The sequence below is a fragment of the Brienomyrus brachyistius genome, chromosome 5 (assembly GCF_023856365.1).
Source record: "Brienomyrus brachyistius isolate T26 chromosome 5, BBRACH_0.4, whole genome shotgun sequence".
NCBI classification, from domain to species: Eukaryota; Metazoa; Chordata; class Actinopteri; order Osteoglossiformes; family Mormyridae; genus Brienomyrus; species Brienomyrus brachyistius.
Genome location: NC_064537.1, coordinates 33,486,474 through 33,507,570, shown reverse-complemented (window position 1 = coordinate 33,507,570; position 21,097 = coordinate 33,486,474). Strand labels below are relative to the sequence as shown.

The window sequence follows — 21,097 nt, the reverse complement described above, 5'->3', positions numbered from 1 at the left end:
AGTACCTGATCTACCAAAATTCCTAGAGACAGACTCCAACATCTTGTATAAAGCTTCCCCAGAAGAGTGGCAGCTGCTATAACTGCAAAGGGGGACCAACTCCATATTGATGCCTATGTATTTAGAATGGAATATCAAAAGTTCCTGTAGGTGTAATGGCCAGCTGTCCCAATACTTCTGTGCATATAGTGTATGATGTAAACATAATTCAGTAATGAAAAGAATCTGCTGCTTTGAACTCATTTTAATGTTGATGAATTAATATACATTCATCCACTTCCTTTTGCCTTTTATCCAGGTAGGGTTATAGGGATTCAGGGCTTAGAGTGAACTATTTAAGGAAAGCACACAGGAACATAAAATGATAAACCATTTTACATAAAAAGGCAGCAGAATTTCTATAAATACTTAACTCATTTAGAAAATGGTATGGTAATGTCAGTGTTACCCAATTCATACAACCATTGTCCTTTTCCCAACACATACAGGGAGTATCAGTCTCTGGGAACACATGCAACAGAAGGTCCTCACCCCCCACAAAATGCCAAATTTGATCAGGGTCATCCAACCTGTTTGTTATTGGACAGGAAATTAACTTTTTTAGTGTACTTTGATATTTGATATATTTTGCCATATTTGGATTGTAGACTGCTCAAAGAAATTGAGACATCACACATCATATCTTGATGAATGAAATATTCAAGTTGATAATCATTGGTGATATGCATTGTGCAATTCATTAAGAATAAAATGACATAAAAATGGTCAATGGAAACCAAAATCATTAACCCACTGGGGGCTGCATTCAAAATCACCCAGAAAAGTAAAGTAAAAAACTGAAATCACAGACTGATCCAGCTGGTGTGAATTTCATCACAACAGCTCATAATGTGTCTCAGTAGTGTGTATGGCCCCCACATGCCTGTATTCATTCCCAATAACGTGTGGACATAATCCTGATGAGATGGCGGATGGCGTCCTGGGGGATCTCCTCCCAACCCTGGATCAGGGGATCAGTGAGCTCCAGGACATTTTGTGGTACTACTTGGTGGAGTTTGGTGCACCAATACATAGGTCTTTGATTGGATTCAGGTTTGGAGAACATGGGGGCCAGTCAATGGTATCAACGCCTTCATCATCCAGGATCCGCTTACACACCAGGGCGGATGTCCTTGACCTGGAGGAATTCAGGGCCCATGACCCCAGCCTAAGGTGCGGCAATGGATCAAGATATGAGCTACATGGTACTGGGCTGTGGGCACAGGTGCCACTAGAGGGTGTCGGGCCCTCATCCATCCATCCATTCATTTTCCAAACCGCTTATCCTACTGGGTCGCGGGGGGTCCGGAGCCTATCCCAGAAGCAATAGGCATGGGGCAGGGAACAACCCAGGATGGGGGCCAGCCCATCGCAGGACACACTCACACACCATTCACACACACATGCACACCTATGGGCAATTTAGCAACTGTCAGGCCCTCATGCCACCCTAAGAGTCTGTTTCTCACAGTTTGGTCAGAATCATGCACCCAAATGGCCTGCTAGAGATCATTTTGTAGGGCTCTGGCAGTGCTCCTGTTCCTCTTCAAGCAAAGCAGAAGATACCAGTCCTGCGGTTGGGTTGTTGCCCTTCTATAGCCCTGTCTAGCTCTCCTTGTGTAAAGGCTTGTCTCCTGGTATCTCCTCCACGCTCTTGAAATTGTTCTAGGAGACACTGCAAGCCATCCGATGGCATGTCTGAATGTCCCATCCCGGAGTATCTGGTCTACCTGTGCAACATTTCATTTTTGCAGGAGTTGTCTTTGTCTTAGTGTTGCCTTTACTGTCCACCTGTTTCCATAGGCACCAAAGCAGGTGAAACCGATTCACAATCGCTTGCACTTCCTAATTGGACAGATCTATACCACAGAAGTTTGACTTGGTCCTATATTGTGATGACTCCTGAAAAAGTAATGGATGTTTGCGTTTTATACTTAGCATTGTAGTTATCATACCTCAAGTCAAGGTTAACACTTTACAGTACAGTGTATAGTCATCTGAAAAAATTAGGTCACCCCATTAAATATTTAATTCTTTATTAAGAAATATCAAATTATCAGTATTAACTCTTTCAAATTACAGATAGATAGATAAAGGCAATGCTATTACATCACTTATGCAAAAACAAGAAAAAAATTCACTTATTTACAAGGGAAATTAAGATACAATTTCCTACTGATGAAAAAAGTTAGGACACCCTTTGGCTGAAATAAGGTGCCATGGTGGTGCAGTTATTAGCACTGTTGCCTCACACCTCTGGGACCCAGGTTCGAGTCTCCGCCTGGGTCACATGTGTGCAGAGTTTGCATGCTCTCCCCATATCATCGTGGGGTTTCCTCTGAGTACTCCAGTTTCCCCCCACAATCCAAAGACCGGCTGAAGCTAATTGGGCTTGCCAAATTGCCCATAGGTGTGCATGTGTGAGTGAATGGTGTGTGAGTGTGCCCTGCGATGGGCTGGCCCCCATCCTGGGTTGTTCCCTGCTTCGTGCCTATTGCTTCTGGGATAGGCTCCGGCCCCCCCGCGACCCAGTAGGATAAGCGATTTAGAAAATGAATGGATGGATGAGGGCCCGACGCCCTCTCGTGGCACCTGTGCCCACAGCCCAAATGGATGGCTGAAATAACATCAGTGAGATGTTTCCTATAACCATCTATCAATCTCTGACACCGACTGGCAGAAAGTTTCCCTCACTCTCCAATGCAGAATTCCCGAAGCTGTGTGATGTTTGAAGGGTGTCTTGCATGCACTTCCATTTCAAATCACCCCACAGCATCTCAATAGGATTCAGATCCGGGCTTTGACTTGACCATTCCAGAACTCTCAATTTCTTTCTTGTAAGCCATTACTTGGCAGAGATACTGGAATGATTTAGGTCATTTGCATAGTTCACCCTCACTTCAGCTTCAACTTCTGGACAGATGTTTTCACATTGTCCTCAAGCACCCTCTGATATAATGAAGAATTCATAGTGGATTGTATGATGGTGAGCTGGCCGTGGTCTGCTGCTGCAAAGCAACCCCAAATCATAACGTTTCCACCCCCATGCTTCACAGTTGATATGAGGTTCTTTTGCTCAAAAGCTGTCTTTGGTTTACACTAAACATGTCCTCTGTTACTGCGGCCACATAATTCAATTTCAGATTCATCTGTGCAAAGCATGTTGTTCCAAAGGTCCCTGTCTAGGTGGTCTCTGGAAAACTTCAGTGTTGCCCAGATGTTCTTTTGACCGGAAGGTTTTCCTCCTTGCACAGCTCCCATGTAACTCAAACTTGTGCTGTCTCTTTCTGATGGTAGATGCTTGTACTTTGACATCAATTGTGGCAAGAGCTTCCTGTATGACCCGTGATGACATTTTAGAATTTTTGGAGACTTCTTTCAGCATCTTGTGATCTGCTCTCGGGCTGAATTTGCTAGGACAGCCTGCCCTGGCCATGCTGGCAGTTGTTGTAAATGTGAATTATTGTGTAAATAATTTTCCGGACAGTGGAATGGCTGATTCCAAACTCTCTTGAGATCTTTTAATATCCTTCCCAGACTCAGGCATCTACAAGCTTCTTTCTGAAGGCCTCAGAGAGCTCTTTGGATCTCACCATGATGATACCACTCATTTCAACAACCAAGAGCAAACCAAACCATATGTCTGCGATTTAAATACGACAGGCTCCACCAAAAAAAAAAAAAAAAAAAAGCTCTGTAACAATGTTCTGATCATTTTCACCTGATACGGTGTACCTGAATCTAATTCTAGGAATTTTAAATAGTGATGAACATGAAAGTGTCCTAACTTTTTCTTCAGTGGAAATTAGCAACTTAATTTCCTCTCCTGGAGCTGACACCTTATCATGGTGGAGGTGTTTGCGTGTTCTAGTGGTCCCAGGAGCAAAATTGCCCAGGGATTTATGCCCCTGCTAGGGTGACACAAGGCAAATAGGTTCTGGGTCAGGAACCAGACGAAGTGCGGCTCACAAGACCCCTTATGATGAAAAAAAAAAAAAATGAATCCATGATTTCCCTTGTCCAGAGGCGGGTCACTGGGCCCCCCCCCCAGAGCCAGGCCTTGGGGTGGGGCTCGATAGTGAGCGCCTGGTGGCCAGGCCTGCACCCATGGGGCCTGGTTGGGTACAGCCCGAAGAAGGCATGTGAATCCCCCCTCCAATGGACTCCCAACCTGAAGGAGGAGCCATAGGGCTCGGGTGCAGTGCGAATTGGGCAGTGGCCAAAGGTGGAGACCTTGACGTGATTGGGCGGAATAGCCCCCCGATCTGAACCCAAGCGGTGTTCTGCTATTGGACTTCTGTGCTCGTCCCAGATTGTCCATAATGAACACCATGTGCAAGCATAAGGGTATCCATATGTGCACTTGGCACTACGACACACTAGGCTGCAGTTCGATGATCGACTTTATAGTCGTGTCATCGGACTTGCGGCCACATGTCTTGGACACCCGGGTGACGAGAGGAGCTGTCAACTGATCACTACCTGGTGGTGGTTGGCTCCATTGGTGGGGGGAGGAAGTCAGCCAGGCCTGACTATATGCTTGAGACTGCAAGGGTCTGCTGGGAACATCTGGCGGAATCCCCTGTCAGGAGGAGCTTCAACTCCCACCTCCGGCAGAGCTTCTCCCTTGTTTCGTGCCTCCATTGTGGAGGCAGCTGATTGGAGCTGTGTTCGTAAGGTGATCTGTGCCTGTCGTGGCGGCAATCCCCGAATCCGCTGGTGGACACCAGTGGTGAGGGATGCCGTCAAACTGAAGAAGGAGTCCTATTGGGCCTTTTTGGCCTGTGGGACTCCAGAGACAGCTGACAGGTACCGGTGGACCAAGAGGAATGCGGCTTCGGCGGTTGCTGAGGCAAAAACTCAGGTGTGGGAGGAGTTTAGCGAGGTCATGGAAAACGACTTCTGGATGGCTTTGAGGAGATTCTGCTCCACCATCCGGCGTCTCAGGGCAGGAGAGCGGTGCAACATCAACACTTTATGGTCGAGATGTTTTGGGTCGGTGGGAGGCATACTTCGAAGACCTCCTCAATCCCACCGACACGCCTTCCAATGAGGAAGCAGAGTCTGGAGACTTGTGGGTGGACTCCCCTATCTCTGGGGCAGAGGTCATTGAGGTGTTTAAAAAGCTCCTCAGTAGCCAGGCCCCAGGGGTGGATGAGATCCGCCTGGAGTTCCTTAAGGCTATGGATGCTGTGGGGCTGTCCTGGTTGACACGCATCTGCAGCATTACGTGGACATCAGGGGCAGTGCCTCTGGACTGGCAGACTGGGATGGTGGTCCCCCTCTTTAAGAAGGGGGAACAGAGGATGTGCTCCAACTATGGGGGGAATCACACTCCTCAGCCTTCCTGGTAAGGTCTATTCGGGGGTTCTGGAGAGGAGGATCCGTCGGATTGTCGAACCTTGGATTCCGCAGGAATTGTGGTTTCTGCCCTGACCGTGGAACAGTGGACCAGCTCTATACTCTCAGCAGGGTCTTGGAGGGTTCATGGGAGTTTGCCCAACCAGTCTACATTTGTTTTGTGGACTTGGAGAAGACATTCGACCGTATTCCTCTGAGTCCTGTGGGGAGTGCTCCGGGAGTATGGGGTGCCGGGCTTCCTTATAAGGGCTGTTCGACCGGTATGACCGGTGCCAGGGCATGGTCCGCAGCAATAAGTCGGACGCATTACCGGTGAGGGTTGGACTCCGTCAAGGCTGCTGTTTGTCACCCATCCTATTCATAGCTTTTATAAACAATTTCTAGGCGCAGCCAGAGCATTGAGGGTGTCCAGTTTGGTGACCTCAGGATTAGGTTTCTGCTTTTTGCAGATGTGGTTCTGTTGGCTTCATCGGGCCGTGACAGTTCGCAGCTGAGTGTGCAGCAGTTAGGATGAGAATCAGCACCTCCAAATCCGAGACCATGCTGGAAAAGGGTAGAATGCTCTCTCCGGGTTGGGGATCCTCCCCTAAGTGGAGGAGTTGAAGTATCTTGGGTCTTGTTCATAAATGAGGGAAGGATGGACCGGGAGACCAGCAGTGACGCGGGCGCTGCATCGGTCTGTCATAGTGAAGAGCTGAGCCAAAAGGCAAAGCTCTCCACTTACGTCAATCTACGTTCCTACCCACACCTATGGTCAAGAGCTCTGTATAGTGAACGAAAGAATGAATTCACTAGTACAAGCGGCCGAAATGAGTTTCCTCTGTAGTGTGGCTGGGCTCTCCCTTAGAGATAGGGTAAGGAGCTTGGTCATCCGGGAGGGACAGAGTAGAGCCGCTGCTCCTCCACATTGACAGGAGCCAGATAAGCTGACTCGGGCATCTGCTTAGGATGCCTCCTGGACGCCTCCCTGGTGAGGTGTTCCAGGCATGTCCCACTGGGAGGAGGGCCCAGGGAAGACCCAGGACACACTGGAGGGTCTATGCCTCTCGGCTGGCCGACGAACACCTCGGGATTCCCCCAGAGGAGCTGGATGAAGTGGCCGGGGAGAGGGAAGTCTGGCTTTCCCTGCTAAGACTGCTGCCCCCGTGACCCGACCTCACATAAGCGGAGGATAATGGATGGAATAAGTGAATTTGTTTTTGCATAGTTGATGCAATTACGTCACCTTTACCTACGGATATAATTCGAAAGATTTAATACTGATATTTAAGAACTAAATATTTAATGGGGTGTCCTAATTCTTTCAGATGACTATTGTAGGCATCCTATATTGTGGTACCCAGAAGCATCAGCTTTATCAGTACATAAGATAGTTATGGATAAAGATCTCTCAGCAATCATAAGAGTAGCACATGTACAGCAAAGTGCCTTAAGGACACCATTGGGGTTCTCTTTATCTAGGTCAAATATAGAGACACAATTGTAGCACATTTTTATTTTAGAAAAAGATAACCCACTAGTGAACTACCACCTATCCTCACCCACAAGTGGTTAAAAGGAATGACATCACAAATCCTCGGCCTTGGCGATATAGCTCTCCACCATGTCTCTCAGCTCTTTGAGCTCTGCCTCCTCCTCCTGAAGGCTCTTCTTATATACTCTGTCCATCCTTTTATTCTGGTCATCCAAGAATTTCTAAAAGGAGAGAAAAGCATGCAAGTACAACACAACAGGTTTAGTGAGCATCCCTGAGTAAACACTCATGAAGAAACGTTCACAATGGAATCATACAGGAACCCAATAGATCCATGCGGTTTCGGCACGACGCTGATTTTAGTGACTCACCTCCACACGTGACAGGTGGTCTGTGGCTGTGGTGAACAAGCTGTAGAGATTGTTCACCACAGTACGCCGCTGCTCATTGGTTTCTTGCAGCACCAGGTGATACCTGGGAAGATCACAAAATTCACAAATAACGAGCTTAAACCATAATGGTATCACCACTCATTTCACAAGCAATCACTTAAAGGCCAGATGCATGATGTTACTGATGTGCTATGATTGTCCTCCACTGGGGAATGGGTCAGACTCACTGTTGCTGGGCTGCTTTAAGCTGCTCCAGAGCCTGGTCATAGCCATCGTTCAGCTTTCTCTCCAGCACCTTCTTGTGGTTGTCCATCGATTCTACCTCCGAAGCCCATTTCTCCTCCTCACGGGCCGTTTCCTATAAAGCATACGGGGGGAGGGGGGCTCAAAATACAGGCTTTCTACACACTTTCATCTTTAAAATTCCTTAGTTATCCAGGTCGTATGGGGTCAGTACTGGCGGGTTGTCAAGTAGGTGCCCTCCCACAAGATGCTGCCCTGGGCAATTGCCTACCTTGCCCTTGCCAGGATCTGCCCCTGGCTGCAACTAGATGGCACTTTAGCACTCTTAACCAAGCAGGTGAAAAACAGCCACATTGTGAGCATTGTAAACAACAAGGTAGCCTATATGTCAGCATTTCTTACTGGCCCACAGACACACCCCCACTGCGTTGTTTGGCACGTTGCTCTTCAATATATGACTTATGCACATTTTGGCGCTGACAATTCGTACACATGCCCAATTTCATCAGCAGTGGTCTGGAAATATCAACATCTCCATACTCTTCCATACTTATCCTGACTTGGATAATGCCAACATAAAATTCCATACTTTTCCAAACCTTTCCACACTGCATAGGACCCTTGAGCACAAACACACCTCCAGGCAGAGGTCACCTGCGAGGGCCTTACGTCTTGCACTACAGACAGACTGGGGACTTGCCTGCATTCCCAGCTCGAGCTGCTCATCCAGTTTGCGAATTTGCTCCTTCAGGTCTTTAATCTCATTGGTTTTGTCTTCCACATTGGACCTAATCTTCAAGAAAAAAAAAAGATGAACATATTTAAGATCTGCTTTAACATCCAACTGTAATGAAACACAAACACCTTTATACCTGTTCCACTGCTTCCTGGAGGCTTAATTTTTTATTTAAGAGTAATCCAGTCTCCTCCTCAACTTCAGAAATCATCTTCTTAAGAGGATTCTGCATAAGTGATTGGGGGGAAAAAAAAAAAAAAAAAAAAAAAAAAAAAAAAACATTAAAAACAATGTCTAGTAGGTCTCAATACTGATGGCTAATTTAACATCTACACGAAGATGCAATATCACTAAAAATGTTCGCTGCCATACTTGAATTTGCACTTTGTAGTGGGCCACAGCTGAAAGACCGCAGTCAGCTGCAGTGACTTTGATCTCAAAATCTCTCCCGCAGGCATTCTCTGCAGATGCAGGAATCAGCTTCAGCTTGCGAGCAAGGCTGTGGTACTCTACCAGTTCAGCTTCAGCCTACAGGAGGGCAAAGAAGAAAGAACACACACACTGTTATCCAGTACGTGCTCTTTCCAAACAAACCAGGTTGAATAGTCGCAAAAATTCCATGTGGCAATAATACATACACAGCCAATTAAATTTTGCATTGCCCATCCATCCTCAAATTCTTCTCTGTTCACTCAAAGATCGGGGGGGGGGGGGGGGGGGGGTCGAAAGTCTATTCCTGACACCATAGAGTGCAAGACAGTACACTCTACATGGAATAACAGTCCATTGTAAGGTACATGAAACCAAAACAAGCGGAAGAAACTTACTCAGAGCATGCAAACTCCACACACACACAAAAGGGAAGCGATTCAAGCTGCCTAAACCTCAAACTAATAAAGGGGAGGGCAGTATATGTAATGGATTAGTCCTGTAATGCCAGTACAATCTAAAGCAGAGGGGGATCATCCAGTTGCGGGCCCTACCTCTTCCTTGACCTTTGCGAAGGCAATCTCTTCATTCCACATGTGCTGCTCAGCCTCCTCCAAGTTTGTGCTCAGGCTGGCAATGGTCTGCTGGAGCTCATTTCTCTCCCTGTTGATCCTTTCAACGTCAGCTGGGGAAAACTTCTGGTTCAGCAGAATGTGCTGCAGCCTGGCCTGCTCCTGTTTCAAGCTTTCCACCTGCAGCTCTGGAGAGCGAGACACGATCAGCATTCCCGGGATGTCCAAGTGAGGAGTTCAGACGAGAAGGGGAGGACGAGACCCGCCAACCTGTAGCTTCCAGCTCCTCAGATAACCCAGCCGCTTTGTTCTCGAGGGCCGCTCTGAAGGACTCCATTTCACCGTTATAGTTTTGAAGCTTCTGCAAGTCCGTCTGCAGTCTCAGCTTCTCTGTTCGTTTAACCATCAGTCGGTCCTGTTACAGGCGTTTAATAGACATTACCACCTCACTGCTGTCACTGAATAATGGAGGACAACAGGAGTGCCACAAGTCCATGCATGGGTCAAACCACAATCCACACATGCAGATATACGAACCGTCTGACTTTCTTTCTCCAGTCTCTCTACCTCTTCACTAATGATTCTGTACTTTTCAGCCAATGTCTCCAGCTGGGCCTCGTCAACTTTGTAAAGTTCCTCTTAAAAAATGAAACCAATGAATTAAAAACATAATTACATGATGCATATTCTGATTTAAAACATTCATCAGGTTCAGCTGTACCATTAAGCTACGGCCATGTAAATCAGTGTACAAGACAGGCAGCCCAGGCTACAATTAATTTGTTCAATGCTTCTCCTTGCTGCACACATTTCAAATACAGTAAAATCCCATTATAGTGGACTCGCTTAGAACAGAATTTCACGTGTAACGGACAAACAATTTAGTCCCCAGGGCTGCTTTTAGCTGTAGTTTTGTTTGGCTAAAATGGACATGCAGGCTCCGCCTACAAGGCACGTGACGTGCCGGTGATATCCAGTGCAGATACGTAGGTATTATTAATAGTCACACTTCTGGTCAGGTTAAGTTGGATTACTACATGTACAATACAATAATCTATAGCACAAGTGTGTCTGCTAGGGAGTAAATGGTGTCTTGTAGTATTCTGGGCATACAGCAAGTCTGGATATGATGGACTGTTTTGCCAGGTCCCTTGAAGTCCATTGTAAGTGGATTTTACTGTAATAGATGATCAGCTCACATTTAAAAAATACTACCGTTCACTAGCGCCATGCAGTCACTCACTCAGCTTAGCAATGTATGCCTGGTCCGCTTCCTCAAATGTGTCTGCTCCATGCATGAAAGACTTGTAGGTTTCTGCAGAGTACTCGAGAAACAGCTTAAGGAAAAAGTGCAACTGCGTCAGAGGGTGACTCGAGACCAGGAGATGGCAGAAATACCACATGGAGTCTCAGTACCTTATTGAACTCAGCTCCATTCTCTATATCTGAGCAGTCTTCTGAGAAATTAGAGAAGAGAAGGTCTTGTTCCCGCATATGGAAGTACATCTGCAAATAAAGGACTTCGGATGAGGGCAGTGATATGGAATGCTTTGGCTTGGTTGACAATGGTCATGCTTTTAGGAAGCAGTTGCCCGGCTGTTCCTCACCTTTACCATATCGATGAGCCAGACTAATGCCCCAAGGAACTGTGGCCACGTGTGAGGAGCCCCGACAGAGTACATGGAGCTCTTAGACAGGGGAAAAGGATACCTGTGGCAAGATGACCAGACAGGTAAGCACAGCCTAGGCAGATACAGTGAGCTTAATACAACAAGCATGCTATTGTAGTGTACACCCGTGTGGACTATTTTACCCCCAATCTCTGAATATTCTAGGAACCTCCTCCTCAACTTTGGATGTTGGCATCTGAAAAGTGGGATCAATTAAGCTGCAGATGAACTCAAAGATCTTCAAGAACTCTTTGGTGGAGGGGGACTGGAGGGACTTGACTGTTATTGTTCCGGGGAATCCCCTCTCCGACAGGAACTTAGGAAGGGAAAAACAGATGGAACAGGAAGAGAGTCCTGTGAGTAGACTACAAAGATACTTCCGTTAGTTCTGTTAATTCTTTAGACTGCAGTGAAGCCTTTACCTCACAGAGGTCTTTGATACACTGCTGGATGAAAGACTTGTCATGGAGGGGTCGAGGATCCTTAATCTTTTCCACACCCCCAAAAGCTCCAAAAGTGCTGTTACGGGACATTCCTGCCCCACTAGCTCTAAAAAGCAGAGGGCTCACAATGAAGTCCCAAGGGTCAGATTGAGAAATCCACATATGGGAACACTGGCAGCATGCAAAGCAACCTGAATAGAGGTTTTGCGTACCAAGTCTTCAAAAAAGCAGGTTCCTCTATGTGGAACCATCTAAAAACTACCAGGCTTAGCTTCTTGATGCAATGTTGCACACAATTAAGTTACTTCTCCAGTCCATGCATCTAAATATGTTGACATTATAGAGTAACACGGGGAAAATAGAGCAGTTTTTCTGATTCGGGGTGCTTAGAAATCTGTCCATTCTTACCTTTTCCCGAAAAAACTGGTTCTCCTGTCAGACGTCCCAGACTGTGGTTTCGGGATGTTCAGCTTTCCGAAAGCAGAGTCTTTGCTGCGTCAAAAACACAAGTGGGCTCAAAACCCACACACACCACTAAGGCAAAAGGGATATGGGCAGGCACCAGTAGTTACCTTTGTGGTGTAGCGTTGATGATGCTCGTCCTGCTGTCAGCCACTCTGTGGGGTAACTCCGACTGTCGGCTATTGGACGCCTGGTTCATTGTTCGTCCTATTAATGAAGAGAAGGGCTCCCGGTACGGGCACGCTTTTACATACGCTTTAATTTCAGAGGCACTTAAGCTACAGTAGACTCAGATAAGGCAAATCCTCAAATGAAGCTATTAGCAACAATATGGTATATATGGTATAGACGCAGAAAGGGGGCAATTATAAAACAGGATCAGTATTACGGGAAATTCTTTCCTGCCCCCCCACGTTCCCCCTTTTGTGCACTGATTTGAAGTCATTACACCATTCACTACGTTATAGTTAGATGGTTTCAGTCATTTCAATGTCTTGACATCCAACATGCTGCATATCTTTTAGCAGGGGGAACCAAATATCCTGGATATTAGGAAATAATGTTTCCCCTTCCTATTTGGGCAAAGTAATATGCGGGATAGCTGAAAGTCATTCAGATACATAATTACATGTGCATAAGCTAGTTTATTAGTATTGAGGTCCAAAGTTGCTGCGCGTGTTTTAGCAGGGGGGGAAACCTATATTTTAGGCTTAAGATAATTATGTTCCCCCTTCACATCTATGCAGAAAAATTACTGATGGCTGAAAAAGCGACCTACGCAATTCCATGTAAACAGACCAAACTGGTGTCCTGTAATTTCTGAATCACCATAGGAAACCATCCATCACGATATTTAACAGAATGTATGAATGCTTGCAAATACATCGCTGTCAATAGTAGTTGATAAATATAAGGAGTAAGTTGTTACAATTAAGATAAAGACTATCACATCGATTGTCACATAACACACATACATGTAAATACATACACACACATAGGTTAAGTTCTACAAGCAATACTAGTTTCCTGTATTTTCCGAGCAAATACCCAATATCTACGATTTAAATAATTTTAATTATTGTTAAAAACACAGACATAGAAAACACACGCGATGTCAATGTATTAATCACCGTCAATGTATTAATCAGCGGACGACAGGAGGAACAAGGGGGCGCTGAAATTCCCGTAACGCGGGATGATAAACAATACCAGCTTTAGAGTAAATAATACAAACTGGGCTGTTCACGTAGCAAAACACCACACACACATATACCCGCAGTAACTGACTATTTGGTAAATGAATAATGAAAAAGAGAAAAACAACAGAGCGGAGATACTAGTACGCAGCGCGCGCTAATAGGTTAATGCCACAAGCGAACGAAATGTTCTCTATATACTACAATCTTTATTAAATGAATATATAAAACAGAAAGAACAAAATTTTCGTTACACTGCCGCTTACAATAACTCGGCAATTTTATCCTATTTCTGAATTTAAATATTCCGCCAACTAGTGAACAACGGATACTACGTTGGTGACGTTTACAAAGCTTCTACTTCGGTTATTTGTGCTGGCTAACAATTGCGTTGATTGTGCTATAAAACTACTGCACCGCCACCTAGAGGAGAGGAGTACTAATAGGCTTTAGCTTCGTCATCGTCGACATCTTTTTATTTTAAGTTGGTAGAAAAGTTTTAACCATCTTGTATCTGCGTAACGTACTCGGCAATGCAAGATTATGACAGTATCTCTACTAACACATCATTGAACGCCAGTCTCTATTAAAAAACATAGTTAGACGTGAAATGTAAATTGATGCTTATTGTGCGCAGTCGATCATAGCATGTCATACATACTGTATATGATAAAGCGGAATAAAGTGCAGAATATCCAGTGAGCCAGTACGCAGCAGTACGTATTACCAGCACCTCTTAATATATGCTGGTAATGAATAACAAGGGAAAGTCTTCTTGTGGTTTGACTGGTTTGATTCTTTGATTGAAAGATTCATCCAGCTGTTTCACATCAACATTAATTGCACATCCAGATTCTGGGAGATCGACCAATCAGCACACAGCAAGTGCTTAATTGAGCTCCAGGACGTTTTAATTTAAATGATAGTTTACAACCCCTGTCTTACCTGTGTCCTGCCCGATATGTGTTATCTGGTCAAGTGAGAATATCCTGCATGTGCTTCAGACATTTTCTCATCTTTCTAAACAGAAGTTCATGAAATTTTAGAGAGAAAAATGATCTCAAATTTGATATCAGGATTGTGAGAATAAGTGTAAATTAGGAGCCATTTTTGCAGTGATTTTAAATCCTCTCTCAAAGGTCACCAACATATTCATATGTACCTTTTCCCAGGCTAACAGTGTATCAATAAGCTAAGTAATGACATAAGTACATTTTTAATTAATTACACTGTAATAAGTAAAATGTTTTTGGGATACTCACGAGAGATTACACTGAGACATTCATAGATATCTAAAGTGTCATTACAGTTAATGATTATAATCAAAGACAATCGTATGGTACTTACACAAGAATATGTGCTGCTGGCCCAGAGTGCCCCATCTCCATTTTCAATCAGGAATTTGGAGGATCCTCACCACTGCAATAAAGGCTGAATCCATTGGGGGAAATTATCCAAAAAGAACATTTTTCTTGTACCTTGTCCAGAGCCGTGCTGGGCAGGCAATCTTGTTTCAAAGAACTGGGCATTTGGAAAAGGATGATCTTGACAATGTCTAGCAGGCCTCATTAGTGATGGCTGATTTAACATCTACATAGGACTCTAAATTTAGTGAGAGGTTGCACACTCGACACCTAGGCAGCTGCAGCTGAAAACCATGAGGTCGTTTTGAGTCTGCCTTGCTGCTCGGGTCTCTGTCTCGTGTGACGTCCTGATCACGTGCCAAAGGACAAGCTGCTTTAGATTTTGCAGCATCTGCATTGTTGTTCTCGTGTTCCAGAAGCCCAGAAGGTTTTGATAACATCTAATAACTTTCCAATCATTGTCTGTAGTTGTGTGGACAATTTTTTTGTCTTAATGAATTTGGTGCAAAACATTTTCTGGAACATCAAAGGTATGGGACACCCAGAATGTCTAACATGCAAGGGCTGCAGAACATCTGCTTAGGCTGTCTATGCCGATCTAACATGCTGTCACTCTAATGAAGCCGCCTCTGCTTGCACCATGTTATCCCATGTGGGAATTTCCACCTGACGACTTCTAACTCCATGGCATTTCTCTGTGCCATGTTCGTTCTTGTAGTGCAGCTTCATTGATCCCTGAGAAAATGATAAACTTAAACTGGTCCACACATTGTGACAGCACGTCACCATTTAGAACCCTGAACAGCATCTCATCAATAGGATAAAAGACTTTGGAGTTTATTAGAATGGCAGTCAGGCCAGTGAATAAATCCATGCAGTATGGCATCTGAAAGGTGAACGGGGAGTATTTTCTCTTTCTAAGGGAATATAATGGAAAAGGGGACCATAGGCACAGATCAGGTCTAAAGACTGAGCCCAATAAATATTGGTCTGACCTGTTTTAAGTTGAATTGGTGCTAACTTCCTGCATGCTATCTTCTTAAATGTATCAGAGTTCAGTTTATACTCTCAATCTTATACAAAAATTGGAACGCTCCCCCCTCCGACATGAGACTGAGCCAGTTACATGACAAATTCATACTTTAGAGGCCTCAGCGGTCTAACGCATCTTTACAGGTTACAACAGTACAGCATAGCTTGGTTCACCCTTATTTTCTTCCTTAGAATTATGCATTGCTTTAGTACAAATGCTGGGGCCTGTGGTGTTGCAGATTTCAGGGAAGATGAGAGTTGCAAAGTTCAGGACGGAAGGGAATTCATAGCTGGTTAGAGAGCTGGGTGGTTTGCTGTGTCTGTGTGGGCCAGAAGGGGGGACATGAAGAAATACCCCGTTGCTTTTCTTTGAGCGGCTTTTCTTTTATTCAAGCAACCACAAGAGCTACGACATTGAATGAGACCTAAATTACTCTAAACCACCCCCCCATCAAGAAAACAAACTACACAATGTATTAAATGTTGGTTTATTTATTTTTTTTCCCCAAATCGCTCAATGATGACAAAATCGAAACAGATTGTAAAATTTTCAAACTCGACGAGTGTGTTCATCTACTCCAGAGCAACAGGAAATGAACTGTGGGTTGCTGACAAAGTGTAGCTGCTTGCCAGCTGAGGAACAGCTGATCTGACACCCCACCCTGTCCCCCAACCACACTAGGGAGAGAGAGAGAAAAAAGACAGTTCGAGTAATGGCATTGCTACAGCTTTCCCAGCTCTCTGATTCACCGGCCGTCAGCTCCAGACTTCCTGGCCCTTATACCGTTGTCTTTCGTGGTCAGGTAATCTGTAGATGCACCCAAAGCAAGAGCTCAGAAACGATGACAGGTGTGACTCCGAGCTGCCCTGCCTATCATTACAAGTTGAGCTTTTCCAAACGTTTGGAATAAGCTCTTATAAGAGCAGGAGTGAGACTCTAAATGCTGGTGAGAGAGGGAGTTCCCACCCTGTGATGCTAAGGTATGTGATGTGAGCTGGCTGGTCCTGCGCTCGGCACCTCCACACTACAGGAGCCTCACAACAGCACTTCAGGTCTCCGCAGGCCCAGAAAACTAGTGGCAGAGAGTCATGTTCCATCCATGAAACAGACCGACTGAATCAGCTGGGACTAGCTAATAAATAAGAGAAAAGCTTCCCCAAATGCCAAGAACTCATTGGGCTCCTGTTGAATCCTTCACTCACAAACACACACATACACACATACACACACATACCATTTTCATTCTGCACGTTGCCATTCCTTTAAGCTGTTGCTTGGCAACCTGACTGCCAACTTCAAACTCTCCCTGTCTCAGGTCACAGGGTAAGACTAAGCTTGAAACCAAGTGCCAATGTCTGTGTGCCAGCAGAGTGACTCTTCTCCTCATTGATCTTTTCTTGTTTCTTTCTTCAGGGTGAAGCAAGAAATCAGTTCTTACCCCTCACTGGTGTCCCCTACATTCCTACACATCGGTCCCTTATCTAAGTGGCCTACACAGTACATCGATGCGATTCCTTCAGTAAGATGTGCTTAAAATCACTTTTACTCAAAAAAAAAAAACCTAAAAACACAAAAAAGGTATTAAAAAAATCAAGTGAAGGCTAAACTCCTCATAGTTTAAAGAAAGGAATACAGCTTATATACATTATCTCAGAGGCTACTTAAAATACACCTTATTAAAGATAATCTTCATTGTTTTTTCAAGGACCTGTGACCTTACATACAACCAGTAAGATTATTATCTTTTGATTTTTTTTTCTCTCCTCAAAAGAAAAAGTGAACCCTGGAACAATTTGTGTAACAATCTTTTTCTTCGTCCAACATTTTTAAATGTTTCATGAGTGAATATTAAATTGTATTTTTTTTTTTTTTTTTTTTACTTTCGCTTTTGATTCAGTAAAACATGTGCATTTCTCTGTTAATATCATGGGTATGAAAAGACAGTGGAAGAAAAACAATTGCATCTAATCTCAGAAACTGTGAGAAAACTTTCCAAAAAACACTTTTTTTAACCTGTCATTCCATCTTGGACAATTCAATGTCAATCATTCCTTATTTTTTTTAATATATATTTATATATACATCTTTTTTAAGAAAAAAAAAATCTGTCTCTGAAAGTTGAAAACAGAAGACCAAAAGTCTGGTCTCCATTTAGTCCTGGCTGCAGGGAGCCTAAGAGGACGACCAGTGTCCATTGTCTGTCCTTAAGCCAGTCTGCCTGTCCATCTGTCCCAAGTGTGACTGTCCCTGCCACGTCAAACAGTCCCTACATCCTGTGCTGGGACGTATCCAGTCATTGCGAAGGTCTGGAGGGGGTGTGAGAGGGAGGGTGGGGTTGTCAGCAGTGTCCTTGTTTCTCAGTCAGCCTCCGAGAGAGGTCTATGACGTGATGACTGCACTCCTCCGGGGCTGCCTTGCAAGAGTGTGACGCTACTGCGGAGCGGGGGAGGGGGGGCACGTAAGGCCCCGGCACTACGGTGACTGCGTGGCCGGGCTGCTTTGGGTGGAGCTGGGCGACATGCTGGGGCTGCAGCTTCCGGGAGGGGCCCCCCCGCCAGCCCGGGCACCCCCACTGTCCTGGCTTTCCAGGCCCTCTGAGTTCTCCAGCATCTCCTGGATGAGTGGAGGCATGGAGCCAGGGATCTCCATCTTCAGAGTGATGACACGCTCTGCTCCTGTGGTGGGAGGGGAGAAGGCAGTCAGCTACCATGCAGACAGCAAGTGTCCACTGTGCCAGTGCCAGACCATGGGCAGTGCTGGGGAGGGCGTCATGGAACTCACCCTTAGCACTGATGCTCCTCAGGTCTGTGATTTTCATCAGCATTTTGGGGAACATGTGTGGCTTGTGCGGCCGTCGTTTCCTCACGTAGATCTTCAGAGCCTCTAACAGAGGCTCCTGCAAGATATCCACCCTCTCCGACTCTTCCAGGTCCTGTCGGTCTGAGGAGGCAAATACAGAAGGTTAACAGGATGCCAACAGCCTGATGTTGGTATACCCCAAGTATTCTCTAAAACAGTGTTCCTCAACTTGGTCCTCTGGGACCCCCAGACTGTCCACTACCTCCCAGCTCCAGCCTCAGAATTCCAGTGAAAATCAAAACCACAATCCGATCTGAATCTTGGAACTTTGAGAAAGGTTCTCACTGCAGCACTGAGAGACTGCAGTCTTGCTTAGTCCAGACCAAGCAGTAAGCCAAAGACGAACCAAGAGCAAACTCGCAGTGCAGTACCTCCACACAGCAGACAGATGGCACTGAGCAGCCCCGTTTCAGCATCGTCCATCTCAAGGGGCAGCAGCTGATTGGCGAATGCGAAGACCAAGTCGGTCAGAGGTCCAAAACCAGCATTGTGCATCTGAGTGCGGTTGAGCGTCAGACCATCTGAGAAGGTCATGGTGTCCTGCTCAGGCGTGTAGCGAGTGCAGATCCGCAGGATCTAAGATCGAGGAAATCAGCAGCACAGGAATAAAGAATAAAGCATGATTCTCCCAAACATCCTACGCACTGCCATAGTCCTAAAGATCTACACCTTCGAACAAGATCGGAGCCTAGATCTGGAGAACCAGGGGCAGAAATCACTTGCACTCACAAGGATGTCGAGACAGGCGGCCTTGAGCAAGGTGATCTGGTCAGCGATGGTGAGGGTGGTGAAGCCGGGGAGCTGTTTGGCAAATTCGACCGTCTTGATGATGCACTTCGTGGAGAGCTCACTGAACTTGTCCCATAGGTCAACATCCAGGGCGACACGCTGGTCGGAGCTGTTGTTCTGGTGAGGAGGAGGCCAAGGTTAGTATATTTTTGTCTTGACAGCCTTGAGTTCATCTTTAACAAATAGCTTCTATCACATTTACAGTACAATTCCAAATGACAAAATTTGGGGCAAGTAAAACTAATAAAATCCAACGTGCTTTTAAAGTAGAAAATACAAATACAATGCTACATTCCACAGAATAGATTATTTGATGTGTCTGAACAACCAGCATCCAAAAAAGTAGCTGATGAGGTCAGGGATGCTTTGTAAAAAGGGCACTGGAAGCGGGGAGCCGGGTGCAAGACTTACTGTAGTGTATTTTCCCAGCTGGCAGAGCGAGGGGAAGGTCTCCTGGTGGGCTTTGCGCACCCTCTCGATCATCTGCTCTGTGGCTGGGCTCAGCACGTAGCTCTCCGTGCACTCTTGCTTCTTCTCGTCCTTCTTCTTCTTGTTGCGGTCGTTCCTAACCGCTGAGGGAAAGAGAGGCGAGACAATGAGGTTAAAGGTCCAGCCTGCTGCCTTCAACCAGTCGGCGAAGACCACCTGTCTTTGATGATGAGACGTAACCCACGTCGAGGGGTCTAATGAGCAGAGTCCCGGGTCAGACTCCTGTTTTGCAGGGTTCTTTTAATGGGCAACCAATCTGCTCCTGGAGCAACAGGAAATGACCTTATAGGTCGTCCGCTTACTAATTATTAGGGACACCCGCCGCAGTGCAGGGCACGCGCAGTATTTGCTGTCATCTGGGTGGGGGGGGCGGAAGGATGGTATACACAGTGAGATGCAGGGAGGGAGCCAGATTTTTTCAAGGAGGAACAGAGGAGAAACAAAGAGAGTGCAGGGTTGGGGGCGGGGGGCTGCGGGTTTGCGACTCCGGCAGAGCAAATGGGGAAAGGCTTTGATCTGACAGAGAAAACACGAGAGGAAAGCAAAGCCAAGGGCCGCGGAGGCCTCCGCAAAGGAAGCGGAAAGGTAAAAACAAAGATCATCGGATTTTAGGAGGGGGAACAGATCCTCCTGGGCATGTGCTGGGAATGTACCCCCTGTATAATTACTGTATGGACACAAGCGGCACGACAACAGAAAGAGCCACGGTCAGCCCCCCACACTTAGAGTGAAGCGCACCCTCCCCCAGGAAGAGGCAAAGAGACTGATGGTGGCAGGTGATAAATAGCGGTGGGGGATGAAGTCGTTAATAATGCTGACAAATCACCGCTGCTTTCATTAAACCCCAAGCTAATCTAATAACATAATATGACAAATATCCAAGCGTTAATGGTTTAAAAGGCCTAGCTGAAGCTGCGCCCTGCAGCCTCACCCCCCCGTCTGATACTCCACGCTTCCCCTGGACTCTCTCCATCTCCAGCCCGGCATCACCGACGTGGCCTCCCCCAGCTGCATGTGCTTTGGGAGGAAAAGGGGGGTGGCTCCTCCCAGACTCCTTCATGCACACATTGGGGCCGGGGGGCCGGGGACTGGGAAGAGAGCGTCACCTTTTGAGTAGGGCTATGTTTAAAAGGAAAAAAGAACCAAGGTCTTCCACAAATACTCATGTACGAAATGTAGCATGAACACAGCCACAAACTAAATGCATATCACCCTCAGAGGAACACGGCAACAAGCAGAACGTCAGCGATACTCCACTTCTGTTTGCTTTTGTTATTTTCCAATCTTCAACTCAACAGTTGACACGCAAACAATAGACATCTCTACGGCCTGCGGTCATTTGCCTGTGGTGCAAGTCCCCCCCCCCCGGCTGGGCAAAGCCGAAACCCTCTCTACAAAGCAGCTTCATTAGGTGCCCCAGGAGATATGAAATTAATTCCCAAATAAAAGCGGGGCTCTGCATCCTTGAAGCACAGACATTAGCCTGGCTGATAAATAGTCAGCCCCATCATAAGCTGCACAACACAATTTAATGGAGTCATTAAAG

General features: G+C 45.9%; 2 protein-coding genes across 9 annotated transcripts in view; both read right to left on the bottom strand.

Annotated features, from left to right (window-relative positions):
- Nucleotides 1-6,880: 6,880 nt before the first annotated feature.
- LOC125742686 (kinetochore protein NDC80 homolog) lies at nucleotides 6,881-14,383 on the bottom strand. Of its 4 annotated transcripts, none has more exons than XM_049014925.1 (17): nucleotides 14,365-14,383; nucleotides 11,932-12,028; nucleotides 11,768-11,851; nucleotides 11,339-11,465; nucleotides 11,060-11,232; nucleotides 10,854-10,956; nucleotides 10,663-10,752; nucleotides 10,490-10,583; nucleotides 9,784-9,884; nucleotides 9,517-9,661; nucleotides 9,229-9,434; nucleotides 8,618-8,773; nucleotides 8,382-8,471; nucleotides 8,210-8,302; nucleotides 7,494-7,624; nucleotides 7,246-7,348; nucleotides 6,881-7,095 (listed from the first exon to the last, which is right to left on the bottom strand). In XM_049014925.1, exons 2-17 carry the CDS (start codon nucleotides 12,018-12,020, stop codon nucleotides 6,967-6,969), a joined length of 1,914 nt encoding a protein of 637 aa, XP_048870882.1. In that variant the 5' UTR covers nucleotides 12,021-12,028; nucleotides 14,365-14,383; the 3' UTR covers nucleotides 6,881-6,966. The 4 variants fall into 4 exon arrangements, with proteins under 4 accessions (XP_048870882.1, XP_048870879.1, XP_048870880.1 ...); XM_049014922.1 differs by lacking the exon at nucleotides 14,365-14,383 and adding an exon at nucleotides 13,679-13,791; XM_049014923.1 differs by lacking the exon at nucleotides 14,365-14,383 and adding an exon at nucleotides 13,679-13,722 and having other exon boundaries at nucleotides 11,932-12,047.
- Nucleotides 14,384-17,747: 3,364 nt separating this feature from the next.
- The window catches only part of raraa (retinoic acid receptor, alpha a), a 106,091-nt gene continuing 102,741 nt past the window's right edge, over nucleotides 17,748-21,097 (bottom strand). For all 5 annotated transcript variants that reach the window (XM_049013856.1, XM_049013860.1, XM_049013857.1 and 2 more), the window contains 5 exons: nucleotides 19,474-19,634; nucleotides 19,003-19,179; nucleotides 18,645-18,849; nucleotides 18,196-18,354; nucleotides 17,748-18,089 (listed from right to left, as the gene is read on the bottom strand). In XM_049013856.1, coding sequence (XP_048869813.1) covers nucleotides 17,887-18,089; nucleotides 18,196-18,354; nucleotides 18,645-18,849; nucleotides 19,003-19,179; nucleotides 19,474-19,634 — 905 coding nt within the window. In that variant the 3' untranslated portion in view covers nucleotides 17,748-17,886. The remainder of the gene's footprint in view (nucleotides 18,090-18,195; nucleotides 18,355-18,644; nucleotides 18,850-19,002; nucleotides 19,180-19,473; nucleotides 19,635-21,097) is intronic.

Coding starts and splice junctions, on each gene's coding strand:
- LOC125742686 (XM_049014925.1), bottom strand. CDS start 12,020: ATGAACCAGGCGTCCAATAGCCGACAGTCGGAGTTACCCCACAGAGTG. Junction 11,466..11,767: donor ACCAGTTTTTTCGGGAAAAG/GTAAGAATGGAC, acceptor TCTGCTTTTTAG/AGCTAGTGGGGCAGGAATGT. Junction 9,435..9,516: donor TGAGGAGCTGGAAGCTACAG/GTTGGCGGGTCT, acceptor CTCGCTCTCCAG/AGCTGCAGGTGGAAAGCTTG.